Source organism: Pristiophorus japonicus, chromosome 4 (assembly GCF_044704955.1).
Source record: "Pristiophorus japonicus isolate sPriJap1 chromosome 4, sPriJap1.hap1, whole genome shotgun sequence".
Lineage (NCBI taxonomy): Eukaryota > Metazoa > Chordata > Chondrichthyes > Pristiophoridae > Pristiophorus > Pristiophorus japonicus.
The window spans coordinates 132,923,411-132,937,946 of NC_091980.1; the positions used below are offsets into that span (position 1 = coordinate 132,923,411).

General features: G+C 44.8%; 1 protein-coding gene across 1 annotated transcript; it reads right to left on the minus strand.

Annotated features, from left to right (window-relative positions):
• Window positions 1-3,679: 3,679 nt before the first annotated feature.
• Window positions 3,680-5,491, minus strand: LOC139262669 (ferritin heavy chain-like). The gene is made up of 4 exons (XM_070877820.1): window positions 5,390-5,491; window positions 4,726-4,872; window positions 4,188-4,313; window positions 3,680-3,835 (listed from the first exon to the last, which is right to left on the minus strand). The coding sequence occupies exons 1-4, from the start codon at window positions 5,489-5,491 to the stop codon at window positions 3,680-3,682; spliced, it is 531 nt and encodes a 176-aa protein (XP_070733921.1).
• Between the last annotated feature and the right edge of the window lie 9,045 nt (window positions 5,492-14,536).

Consider the following 14,536-nt stretch of genomic DNA (forward strand, 5'->3'; position numbering starts at 1 on the left):
TTCAGTTCCATTTGCACCTCCTCAGAATATGAAGCAGTCCATGCCCGCATTCAGTAAGACCTGGACAACATTCAGGCTTGGGCTGATACGTGGCAAGTAACATTTGCACCACACAAGTGCCAGGCATTGACTATCTTCAACAAGCGAGAGTCTAAGCACCTGCCCTTGCTTTCAACAGCATTACCATTGCCGAATCTCCTACTATTAATACCTGGGGGTCACCATTGAACAGAAACATAAATGGACCACTCTCATAAATACTGTGGCAACAAGAGCGGGTCAGAGGCCAGGTATTCTGCAGCGAGTGTCACATCTCCTGACTCCCCAAAGTCTTTCCACCATCTACAAGGCACAAGTCAGGAGTGTGATGGAATAATCTGCACTTGCTTGGAGGAGTGCAGCTCCAACAACCCTCGAGAAGCTCGACACATCCAGAACAAAGCAGCTCATTTGATTGGCATCCCATCCACCAACTTCAATATTCACTGCCTTCACCATGGCTGCAGTGTGTACCATCTACAAGATTCCCCGCTACAACTCACCAAGGCTTCTTTGGCAGCATTTGCCAACCCGCGACCTCCAGCAACTAGAAGGACAAGGGCAGCAGGCACATGGGAACACCATCACCTGCAATTTCCCTCACTTGGAAATATATCGCCATTCCTTCATTGGCACTGGGTCAAAAGCATGGGTCTCCCTCTATAACGGCATTGTGGGAGTACCTTCATCACAAGCACTGCAGCAGCTCAAAAAGGCGGCTCACTACCATCTTGTCAAGTGAAATTAGGGATGGGCAATAAATGCCATCCTTGCCAGCGACATCCACAGCCCGGAAAGAATTAAAAAGACATTAACATTGAAAGACTAAAGGAGACAATTTTAATTGCACCCAGTGCAGTTCTCAGCAAAGTTCCTAAATTAACTTGTAAACACTGGATTATTGGACCTTCGGCATCAACAACATTTGAATCCATTCATGGACAAGAAGGGGACAAAGAGATATCCAGTAGGATTGGAAAGGATGATTGCTATTTGGTATGAAATGCACAATTGGACGAAATACAACTGGGTACATTTATGGAGGAGCTGCTAGTATTGGATTTATAAATTGATGGAACAGACATGGCGGGGCGGAGAATGGGGGGTGTGAAAGTTTCAGGAGAAGTATCTATTTGACTTGACAATTTAACTCATTTAGTGAATGATGCATTATTCACTCAATGCATAAATAACCTTAATGCTTTTAGTGAAATACATTTACTCATTCCAGGAGGATTATACTTTGTTGGAGTACAGTCCCACACATATTCCTTGCCCAATTCCTTATTCATGTAGGAGCCTAGTCAGTGAGTGTTCACAGGTTAGTCAGCCATGATGTGGGGTAGGAGGGGTCCCAGAACCATGCCCAATCGTGTATTCTACTTGGGGTATGATAGAATAGTGGTTATGTTACTGGATAAGTAATACAGAGGCCTGGACTACTGATACAGAGGCAAAATCCCACCACGGGTTCTGCAGAATTTAAATTCAGTTAATTAATGGAATAAATCTGGAATAAAAAGCTACTACAGGTGATCATGGAATGAGAAGATTATCATAAAAACCCATGTGATTCTCTAATTTCCTTTAGGGAAAGAAATCTGCCGTCCTTACCCAGTCTGGCCTATATGTAACTCCAAGCCCACAGCAAATTGGCTGACTATCAACTGCCCTCTGAAATGGCCCAGCAAGGCACTCAGTGCTACAAGGCGTTTCACCTTCAAGGGCAATTTGAGATGGGCAATAAATGCTGGCCTTGAGCTCAGACATTACTGGTCTGTATGGCAGTTACTTGCTTCTTTGCCCACACAGCTCAACAGGAAGTCTATAGCAGCAGTGATACGTTTAGTTACTGAGCTACCCACAGTAATAACTCTGAATGCAAAGAGCACAGATGCATTTAAGGGGAGGCTAGATAAACACATGAGGGATAAAGGAATAGAAGGATATGCTGATAGGTCTAGATGAAGTGGGGAGTGCGGAGGCTCACATGGAGCATAAACCACAGCATGGCCCAGTTGGGCCTGAATGGTCTTTTTCTGTGCTGTGAATTCAATGTCATTCTTAAAACACGGGCACCTGTGAAGTTTTTCAAATCGAGTGAGCTTGAGACTTTGTCAGAAACAGAAAGTTGCCAAACCCATCAGCCGCAAACCCAGGCCGACTCGTGGAATTGTCGCTCATCAATATATGAAATATTGTAACATCGATACCCAAAAAGTGCCTTTGAGAGTTGCAAAGACATTAACGTGGAATGGCTGATGGCACTTTAATTGCAACAAATACAGTTTTCAGCTAAATTCCTAAAACAAATTTGTAAACACTGGATTATTACACCTGTAGCATTTACATTTGAATCCATTCATCGGGGTGAAGGAGAGAAATGGAGAGCCCTGTGGATTTGGACAGATTAATTGCTATTTGGTATGAAATGCACAATGAGTCTAAATACAAATGGATACATTAGGTTGATGAATTGAGGTATTAGGCATTGGAGCTGGGGGTGAGGGAAATGTTTATCCAGAGGTGTGTGTTTAACTGCTTGGGCCTTTCGCTTTGTGCCTTTAATGAAATACATACACTCCTTCCAGAAGATGTGTTGGAGTACATTTGCACAGGTATTTGTTCAATAACTTACCTAATTACTTATTTATGCAAGCCAAGGTCATGTTGGCAAGTTATTCAGCCATGAGGTAGGATTGAGCAGACGAAAATCTGTCCCAGAACCACCACACTCAGGTATCCACTGAAGCTGTGACAGCAAGCTGATGTCACCTGTTGCTTTCCCTCCTCACCCAATTGTCGTCCCCGGGGTTCAATGCACGAGGACATTGCTGGTCTGTACAGCAGTTGCAGATTTGCCTACAAAGCTTAACAGAAAGTCTACAGCACCAGTGGTGAGTTCAGTTACTGAATAACCTGCAATAATAACCAAACAGGATCTGCAGCAGCTACTGAATACAACCTGCTAACTCCAGGGCCAGTGCAATTATTAAATAGGAAGTTAACCCAGGACTTTTTCTTCACTGTCTGGAGGTGAAACTAAATATACTGGGAAACATTCCTTGTGTAACACACATCACAGCAACTTGTATTTTGTTGTATGGAGTTGTCATTTATCTAAGGGCTGAGAGAATGTTCACAAGTGGGAACATGTATTTTTAATTCAGCTGTCTAGTTCCCACATTCCCTCTCTAAACCTATTTAAGACTCTCCTTACACTGTACCTCTGCCTAGGCTTTGACCCTCAGTCAATAGCTCATGTGGCTGTTAATGGTCTAAATGTAAATTTTAGACCTTGCATCATGTGTCTGAACATCCAAATCTATAGATCGACATTACACCAGAGGAAAAACAAATTTCATAGGATTAAATCCTATAACTATTGCACAGCTCCAGCTAATTCTGGTTTGATGTAAACCACATTATTTTAATTGAATAATAAGCAACCACTCCAATATACAACGATACAAAACCCAGTCCAATATTGAACATTTATTTACAGTTATGTTACATTTCACATCAAGAGCCCATGTCTCACAGATCTTTGTACAAAGTCAGAAGCCATCATTCCCTACAGGACAGGGATCCCCATTATATAAATACATGTACTAAACACAAAGTGCTTGATCCAGTCAGTTTAGTCACTCTCCCCCAGCGTGAGCTTGTCAAACAGGTACTCTCCCAGGCCATTCTCAGGGGCTCCCAGTCTCTTCAGGTTGGTGATGTGATCTCCAAGCTTCTTGATCATCTTCACTTGTTCATCCAAGTAGTGGGTCTCCAGAAAGTCACACAACTGAAAGAGGGAAACTAGTTATGTCCAGCAGCAAATATCATGGAACGTCAGCTTCCCCTTCAGAATTTGGATTTTAATCCTCTTGAACTGGAGGAGAGTCAAGTGATGCAATTGAGATTTGATGGAATTACTGCATCATTAGGTGCTCAGATCATGGGATCACAGAGACACATTTACAAGTCACTGTCCAAAGTAGGCCAACTTTCCCCAGCCCTTCCCAAACAGAAAATACATAGGGAGACTACAACTCAAATCTATTAAGCATGGAGATCTTTTAATTAGCCCCAACAACAGCAAGGTGCCACAGCCTCCAACTTACCCAAAAGCCCACATTAAATTATTAACAACTTACATGCGGGTCTGTCCTCTCAGTGGAGAGTTTGTGCAGATCCAGCAGACTCTGGTTCACATTCTTCTCCATCTGCAGAGCTCTCTGCATCGCCTCCAGACCATTGCTCCACGCAGCCTGCTCTGGTTTCTGGAAATAAAGAAAATTCCAACAGTGCACTTACAATGGATTAAACAAACATTAAAAAGTATTGACGGAAATTAGGGGTTCAATCAAAAGTCTACTTTACCATGAACCCATGTGTGAGAATATAAAATTGCCATTATGCTATCACAACAATGAGTCACATTGATGAGGCAAATAGCATAGCTGTGTTTAAGGGGAAGCTAGGCAAGTGCATGGGGAGAAAGGAATATAATGATATGCTGAGAGGGCGAGATGAAGCAAGGTGGGAGGAGGCTCGCTGGAGTATAAACACCAGCAAAGACCAGTTTGGCCAAATGGCCTGTGTTGTAAATTGGAACCAATTGCTTCAGAATGTACTGGGAACAATCAGTCGAAGTGGAGCTAGACAGAAGGCCACTCCTTTATTGAATCCAACCTTGATATCTGTCAAGATGATCCGTCCTCCACGACAATTCTGGAATTTCATCAGTTTCTCAGCATGTTCACGTTCCTCATGTGACTGCTCCTTGAAGAACTCCGCAAAGTGACGCAGGGCAACATCATCCCGGTCAAAGTAGAAGGACTATGGAAAAAAATTTTTTTGAGTAATTTGGTATTGCATAGCAGACCCATAACCATGTGTACATTACTTAAATTCAAATTTTACTTTCTTTCAAGGGTTCAAAGTCTTACTGAAACTTTGATGTGCATGGGCAAGGAAACAATGTTTTGATATCCTTACCCAATGAAAAGCCAGAGCACAGCATCAAAGCCTTGATTTTTCAGTGGTGGGAGCAAGGAAGAAAGTGTTGCAGATTGGACCACCCTTGCAGGAAAGAATACTTCCCGACATCCTTCTTAAATGGTCTAGCTTAAATTTTATTATAGACCCTCAGAAAGTCCATGGAATGCATTAGAATGAGGATACAAATTCTGAGTTCCATGTATTCCAAATAAACTTCAACAAAAACTCAAAGGAGAACAAGAAAGTGAGTTAAGATTCAAGATACTCCGAATAGTTGGGCTGGATACAGCACATAATTTAGTAAATTCACTTTACATAGACTCCATTGTGAAGTGGTCTAAAATGTAAAACTAACCATAGAGAGATAAACATAGGAGGAATAGAGCTCCATGTTGATCTGCTTGTTAACAGCATCCTCACAGTCCTGGTGGTAGTTCTGACGCACTTGAGAAGCCATCTTGATTCTTTTTCACAAATCAAACCTTTGTTGTAGCAACAAACTAAGATTTAGCCAACCTCAAACTCCTGTATTTATACTGAGGGATAATCCAGGGTGTGGCAGCCTCGATAATGAGTGACGGTCCTCAATACGCAATCAGAAGTTGCAGCCTCTCAGAGCACCAATGAACTTAAGGGAGGAGGGGGATGTACTCCCAGAGCCAGTCAGATTTTTGAAGAATGAGCATCATTGGCTGACAACTCAATGAGGATCCCAATTGTCCTAACTTTCCTCAAACTCAGTTCAAATATCCATAATACAGGTTGAAATGAATCCTCTGCTCTTCAGGCTAATCAATTGGGAAAAATATAAACCATAAATGCCCGCTTTACAAGGGGGAATAAACAAAAGTTCCAAGGGCCCAAGATTCCACTTGGCTTTTTTTGGCGCTATTTAAGATTAACGACCAAGTTTTTAAGCCAAAGTAGCTCCAAAAAAAATCCGAAGTGTCGCCATTTTTCTGTTTGAATTTGGCGCTGCGCAGAAAAGCCTTAGCTTCTGTGGGTGGAGCTTATTGATAGCGCCTCAAAACTGAGGCCCCGTTCTGCGCATGCACAAGTATTTGGGTTTCCAGGGTAACGTGTTGTTCTACAGTTTACTCTGTAGCTAGCCCATGCTGATTTTTCCCGTGCCGACCCGCTGAGATTTCCAGCATTTACCGCTTTTGTTCCAGCATCCAGTATTTTACTTTAGTATCCATTCTGTACCTGGCCTGGGAGTATTTTGATGCTGAATCTCCCCATCCCAGTCAACGGCTCGCAAATGGCCCCCCGCTGCTGCCTCATCCCTGACCGAATGGCCCCCTGCTGCCGCCCCTATCCCCGGCTTGGCTTTCACCTTGCCCCCGGGCTTCTTGGGATATGGTAACATAGAGGCCTGGACCGATGATCAAGAGACATGACTAAAAGTCCTACCATGGCAGCTGCAGAATGTAAATTTAGTTAAGTAAATAAAAATCTGGAATAAAAAGCTAGTATCAGTAATGTTGCCCAGGGAGTTATCAGATTGTTGTAAAAACCCATCTGCTTCACTAATGTCCTTAGGGAAGGAAATCTGCCATCCTTAACCGGTCTGGCCTATATGTGTTTCCAAACCCACAGCAATTGACACTTAACTGCCCTCAGAAATGTTCTCGCAAGCCACTCAGTTGTAACAAACTGCTACAAGAAACATTAATAAGAGTAAAACAGGATGGACCACCTGGCATCGAACTCGGCACCAGCTTTGGACAAGACAATGGCATACCCAGCCCATGTTGACCCTTCAAGGTCCATCTCACTAACATCTGGGACTTGTGTCAAAATTGGGAGAGATGTCCCACAGGCTGGTCAAGCAACAGCCTGACATAGTCATCCTCACAGAATCATACCTTTCAGTCAATGTCCTAGACTCCTCCATCTCCATCCCTGAGTATGTCCTGTCCCACCAGCAGGACAGACGCACCTGAGGTGGTGGCTCTGCAGAATACAAAAGGGATGAAGTGACCCTGGGAGTCCTCAACATTGACCCCGGACCGCATGAAGTCGAAGGTCAAACATGGGCAAAGAAATCTCCTACTGATTACCATCTACTGTCCTCCCTCAGCTGATCAATCAATACTCCTCCATGTTGAGAATCACTTGCAAGAAGCACTGATTGCAGCAATGGATTTCAATGTCCATCAGCAGGAGTGGCTCAGTAGCACCACTACTGACCGAGCTGGCTGAGTCCTGAAGGTATAGCTGCCAGATTGGGCCTGCGACAGGTGGTGAGAGAACCAACAGAAGGGAAAAACCTATTTGACGTTGTCCTCACCAATCGTCGACAATGCTATCAAGTGCGACTTACTCGCCAATCATGAGGTGGGGTGGGAGGGGTCCCAGAACCATGCCCAATAGGGTATTCTGTGTGGGATATGGTAGAATAGTGGTTATGTTACTGGATAAGTAATCCAGATACTGGGGCTAATGATCCAGAGAAAAGATACCACTACAGCAGCTGGGGAATTTAAATTCAGTTAATTAATTCAATAAACCTGGAATAAAAAGCTGGTATCAATGCTGGTGATCATGAAACTTGTCGGTTTGTCATAAAAATCCAGCTGATTCACGAATATGCTTCGGAAAATAAATATGCCATTTGACCCGGCCTGGCCTATATATGACTCCAGGCCTACAGCCAGGTGGTTGACTCTTAAATGCCCTCTGAAATGGCCTAGCAAGCCACTCAGTTGTACAAGGCGGCTCACCAGCACCTTTAAGGGCAATTAGATATAGAAACATAGAATCATAGAAAATAGGTGCAGCAGCAGGCCATTCGGCCCTTCCAGTCTGCACCACCATTCAATATGATCATTGCTGATCATGCAACTTCAATACCCCATTCCCGCCTTCTCTCCATACCTCCTGATCCCCTTAGCCGTAAGGGCCACATCTAACTCCCTCTTGAATATATCCAACGAACTGGACTCAACAATTTTCTGTGGTAGAGAATTCCACAGGTTCACCACTCCCTGGGTGAAAAAGTTTCTCCTCATCTCGGTCCTATATGGCTTACACCTTATCCTTAGACGGTGACCCCTGGTTCTGGACTTCCCCAACATTGGAAACATTCTTCCCGCATCTAACCTGTCCAGTCCCGTCATAATTTTATATGTTTCTATGAGATCCTTTCTCATTCTTCTAAATTCCAATGAGTATAAGCCTAGCCGATCCAATCTGTCTTCATATATCAATCCTGCCATCCCGGGAATTAGTCCGGTGAACCTTCGCTGCACTCCTTCAATAAGCAATAAATATGGGCAATAAATGCTGGCCTTGAGCTCAGATATTGCTGATCTGTATTGCAGTTACTCGCTTCTTTGCTCACGCAGCTTAACAGAAAGTCTACAGCAGTCGTGGTACGTTTACTGAGCTACCCACGGGAATAACTCTGATTGCAAAGAGCATAAATGCATTTAAGGGGAAGCTAGATAAACACGAGGGAGAAAGAAGAGAGGGATATTCTAATAGGCCTAGATGAAGTGGGGTGGGAGGAGACTCACATGGAGCATAAACTATGGCATGGCCCAGTTAGGCCGAATGGTCTTTTTCATTGCTGTCAGTTCGATGTAATTCTTAAAACACGAGCACCTGTAAAGTTTTTCACCGAGTGAGCTGAAGACTTTGTCAGAAACATGAAGCTGTCAAACCCAGGCCAACTCACAAGAACAAAGGAACACAAGAAATAGGAGCAGGAATAGGCCATTTGACCCCTCAAGTCTGCTCCGCTATTTAATAAGATCATGGCTGATCTGATAATGGATTCAGTTTCACTTCACTGCCCGCTTCCCATAACCCATTATTCCCTTATCATTCCAAAATCTGTCTATCTTCATCCTCCACATCTCTCTGGGGTAGAGAATTCCATAGATTTACACTCCTCTAAGAGAAGAAAGTCCTCCTCATCTCAATTTTAAATGGGCAGCCCTCTAGTTTTAGTTTCCCCCATGCCTGGAGATACACTGCCTGCTTCCATCTTGTCCAGCCCTCCCATTATCTTATATGTTTTGTAAAGATCACCGCTCATTTTTCTGACCTCCGATGAGTGTAGACCCAATTTACTCAACCTATCTTCATAAATCTACCCCCTCATCTCTGGAATTAACCTAGTGAACCTCCTCTGAAGAGCCTCCAATGCAAGTATATCCATTCTTAAATACGGAGACCAAAACTGTACACAGTACTCGAGGTGTGGCCTTACCAATACCCTGAACATTTGTAGCAGGACTTCCCTTCTTTTATACTCTATCCCCCTTGTAATAAAGGCCAACATTCCATGTGCCTTCCTGATTACTTGCTGTAACCTGCATACTAACATTTTGTGTTTCATGCACAAGGGCCCCCAGGTCCCTCTGTATTGAAGCACTTTGCAATTTTTCTCCATTTAAATTACAATCTGCTTTTCTATTTTTTCTGGCAAAGTCGATAACCTCATATTTTCCTACATTATACTCCATATGCCAAATTTTTGCCAACTCATTTAGCCTGTCTATATCCCTTTGCAGATTTTTTGTGACCTCCTCACAATTTGCTTTCCAACCCATCTTTGTGTCATCACCAAACTTGCTTACATTACACTCGGTCCCTTCATCCAAGTCATTAATATAGATTGTAAATAGTTGAGGCCCCAGCATTGATCCCTGTGGCACCCCACTAGTTGCTGATTGCCAACCGAAAAATGACCCATTTATCCTGACTGTCTGTTTTCTGTTAGTCAGCCAATCCTCAAACCATGCTAATATGACTCGAAGAATTGTGGCTTGTCAGTGTATGAAATTTTGTGTGATTGATACCCCAAAGGTGCCTTTGAGAATTGCAAAGACATTGGGCTCAATTTTCTCCAGTTATCTGCACCGTTTTTTTGGCGCACGCAACTTTTTTTGCTGTAAATTAAAATATCTAAGTTTCCCCAAAGTTTCTGCGTTAACGTAACTCAGTTAGTTACGATTTTTTTAGGTTAGGATTTTTTTTGCATCATACGGGGTGGATCATGATGTCTGCCCCAGTTTTTCACATTTAAGCAAGTTTGGCCAACTTACATTTTTTCTAGGACGGTGTATGTGACCACTCCCAAAACACCTTCTGGGCATTTAAGAAAAACCAGCACGCATTAAAAAATCGACGCAAAAGGACGCCACTGTTTTTATGCAAAGTTTTGGAGAAAGTCAAGAAGACAAAAAATTGCCTTATGAAGCTTCATTTTTTAAAACTCAAAATGGAGAAAATGGAAGTCGAATGCAATTCTTTAATTTTCGATATTTTTCAAAGTGCCACACCACCACCGAACGTCTCCCCACCGGGCTCGAGGGTCGGAGCGTCAGCCAACGGAATCAATCCCTCGCCCGGACACAGGGGCTCGGGGCTCGGCTTCAAAAGGAGCCCGGGGAGGTGATGGAAACGGAACTGAAGGGATGAGAACCCTTGCACTATACAGCAGCATCAAAAGAAGCATGTGGTATGTTTGCTGAGCCCCTGTGTCCAGGCGAGGGAGTGATTCTGCGAACCGACCCACTAGGGCATCGACCATGGGGAGAGAGAGAGGAGAGCAGCTTTAACTCCTTGTCCTGCTATTTTGAGCTTGTTGCAAAGATACAGTTTAATTATGGGGGAAATATTGACAATGCCATACCTCATGCAAGCCTCCTGGATGATGGTGCTGCGGAGGAGACGGTTGAATCGACATCATCACATGAGGGACTGCAGAGCACGTAGGATGATGGGCAGGATGCCTTCCCCATGTCAGGTATATCGACACAGGTGTTCATACCTGCACCTGAGTGATGCAGACTGTGTGAGAAGGCTGCATTTCCACAAATAAATTTTAACCGAAATCTGAACATTAGTAAAACAGACTTGCAACCTAGAAGCGTCAGGAGGTCTGCTTTGTCACTTGAAGTGAAGGTTACAGCTGCACTTTCATTTTATGCATCTGGATCATTCCAGGCCACAACTGGGGATGTGTGCACCATTTCTCAACATGCAACATGTTATGCCTTGAATAAAGAGTCAGACTAGATGTTGCAAGCTCAAAGTAAGGTGTGACCGTAATCCTTTATTGCAGATCTCAGAGTGCCTCTCCAGCTTGTGAGGCCTCCTTATACACAGGTGCTCGCAAGGGATTCTGGGCTCCTTTGGGACTCCAGGGGATAAGCCCCCTGGTGGTTAGACATGGTATTTACAGGGTTATATACATAACAACATTACCCCCCAAAGTCAATAGTGTAACTGTTTACAATGTGAGTCGATCTGGGGACTTCCTTTCCCTAGATGATCGTTTCGGTGCAAATGCTGGTTTTGGTGAGTCGTTTGTTGGGCCCTCGCTGGGCTGATGCGCACCTGGTCTTGCTGGTCTGCTAGGCATGGTGATTCCTGCTGGGCTGCTGTGGGTGATGGGTTCTACTTCGTGGTCAACCGCTGGGTGGGTTGCCACTTGTGTCTGTGTTGGAGGGTCAAAAAAGTTAGTCTATTTGGGTTGTTCTGGATAGTCCGTAAATCTGAGTTTGGTTTGGTCCAAGTGTTTCCTGCAGGTGAGACAATTTGAGAGTTTGACCACAAACACCCTACTCCCCTCTTTGGCCAAAACAATACCAGGAAGCCACTTGGGACCTTGTCTATAGTTCAGCACAAATACAAGATCATTCATCTCAATTTAATGTGACACATTTGCGCGATCATGATATGTATTCTGTTGAAACCGCCTGCTCTCTACCTGTTCGCGTAGATCAGGATGGACTAGGGAGAGCTTTGTCTTAAGCGCCCTTTTCATGAGCAGTTCAGCGGGAGGGATCCCAGTGAGCAAGTGGGGTCTTGTGCAGTAACTAAGCAGGACTCAGTACAAACGAGTCTGCAATGAGCCTTCAGTTACCCTTTCCAAGCTCTCTTCATTGTTTGAACTGCTCATTCTACCTGACCATTGGATGCTGGATTGAACGGGGAAGATGTGACATGTTTGATCCCATTGCGGGTCATGAACTCCTTGAACTCGGCACTGGTATAGCATGGCCCATTGTCGCTTACAAGGAAATCAGGCAGGCCGTGCATTGCAAACATGGCCCGTACATTTTAATGGTGGCAGCGGACGTACTTGCCAACATTATCACACATTCAATCCATTTGAAGTATGCATCTACAATCACGAAGAACATTTTTCCCAAGAATGGGCCTGCATAGTCGACATGGACCCTGGACCACAGTTTGGACGCCAGGACCATAAACTTAGTGGTGCTTAACTGTGAACATGTGAACTGTGAACATTTGCGCACGCAGGACTCTAAGCCTGCATCGATACTGGGCCATCAAACGTCGGATCTGGCTATCACTTTCATCAGTACGATGCCTGGTTGGGTGATGTGGAGATCACTAATGAAAGTGTCCCTGCCTTTTTTTGGCACCACTAACTGATTACCCCATAGGAGTCAGTCTGACTGTCTAGACATTTCATCTCTGCACTGCTGTTACGGCTTTGTTTCTTCCTGCATCTCTAACGGGACACTAGACCAACTCCCGTGGAGCACACAGTTTTTTACTAAGGACAGTAAGGGGTCCTGGCTCATCCAGGTTCTAATCTGGCGGGCTGTAGCAGGTGATTGCTCACTCTCCAATGCTTCCATTACCATAACTAAATCTGCGGGCTGTGCCATCTCCACCCTTGTGCTGGGCAATGGCAGCCTACTGAGAGCATCTGTGTCTGGCCTGTGGCAGATGGCGTAGTTATATGTGGACAACGGAGCGCCCATTCTGGATGCGGCCCGACGCATTCGCATTTATCCTCTTGCTTTCAGAAAAGAAGGATCTAAGCAGCTTATGGTCCGTTTCCAATTCAAATTTGAGCCCGAACAGATATTGATGCATTTTCTTTACCCCGTAAACGCACGCTAACACTTCTTTTTCAATCATGCTATCGGATCTCTCAACCTTAGACAGACTTCTGGATGCATAATCAAGCGGTTCCAATTTTGCAAATTCATTAGCTTGTTGCAATACACATTCGACCCCGTACGATGACGCATCAAATGCTAGTACCAAACGCTGACATGGATCATACAACACAAGCAATTTTTTTGAGCATAACAGTTTCCTCGCTTTCGCAAAGGCATTTTCTTGGCTTTTACCCCATACCCATTCATCTCCTTTACGCAGTAACGACTGCAGGGGTTCATCATGGGCCTGATGCCATCCGCCGTGATTCTTCTCTCCTCGAACTCCACTTCAGGCACCAGGAAAACGCATTTTGAGCGTTTTTGCCTGAGCCCCAGATGATTAAGCCGACTAAGAAACTCCACCAGGTTCTGCAGGTGCTCGACGGTGTCCTGACCCATAACCAAGATGTTGTGCTGGAAGACCACGGTGCACGGGACCGACTTCAGCAAGCTTTCCATGTTCCTCTGGAATATCGCCGCGGCAGCTCGAATCCCAAAAGGGCATCTGTTGTAAATGAAGAGACCTTTTTGCGTGTTGATGCAGGTGAGGCCCTTCGATGATTCCTCCAGCTCCTGCGTTATGTAGGTTGAGGTCAAGTCCAGCTTCATGAATGTTTTCCCTCCCGCCAGCATCGCAAATAGGTCATCTACCTTTGGTAGCGGGTATTGATTCTGCAGCGAGAAATGATTGATAGTTACTTTGTAATCCCCACAGATTCTGATGGTGCCGTCTCCCTTTAGGGCTGGAAAAATTGGACTGACCCACTCATTGAATTCGATCGCCAAAATGATGCCCTCTCATTGCAGCCTGTCCAGCTCGATCTCCACCCTTTCATCATATACGGTACTGCTCTCACCTCATGATGGATGGGTCGCGCCCCCGGAATCAAATGCATTTGCACTTTTGTTCCTTGGAACTTCCCGATGCCTGGTTTGAACAGCGAGGGGAATTTCTTCGGACCAGGGCACATGAGGTGCCGTCGACGGAAGAAAGCGCTAGGACATCGTCAAGTTCCAGCGTATCTTTGTCAGCCAGGTTTTGCCGAACAGCATAAGGCCATCGCCCGGTAACACCCAGAGTAGTAACTCGTGCACCGCTCCATCGTAGGTGACCTTTACAGTAGCACTGCTGATTACAGGAATCAGTTCCTTTGTGTATATTCTCAGTTTAGTATGAATGGGAGTCAGGACTGGCCTTGAGGCCTTGCTGCACCACAATTTATCGCAAGTCTTTGTGCTCATTATGAACTGGCTTGCGCCCGTGTCCAGCTCCATGGACTCCGGGAGTCCATTTAATTCAACCTTCAGCATAATAGGGGGAAACTTTGTGGTAAATGTGTGCTACCATATACTACTGCCCCCTCAGTCTGAGGCTCTGGTTCGTCGTGATTCACTGTGAATCTGTCCTCCTCTGCAACATGGTGGTTTGCAGGATTAGCAGGGTTTGCAGCTCGCCTGCACCTGCGTTGGAGGTGTCCCATTGTTCCACAGCCCTTGCAAATGTATCCTTTGAAGCGGCATGAATGGAAATGATGATCACCCCCACAGCGCCAACAAGGTATTAA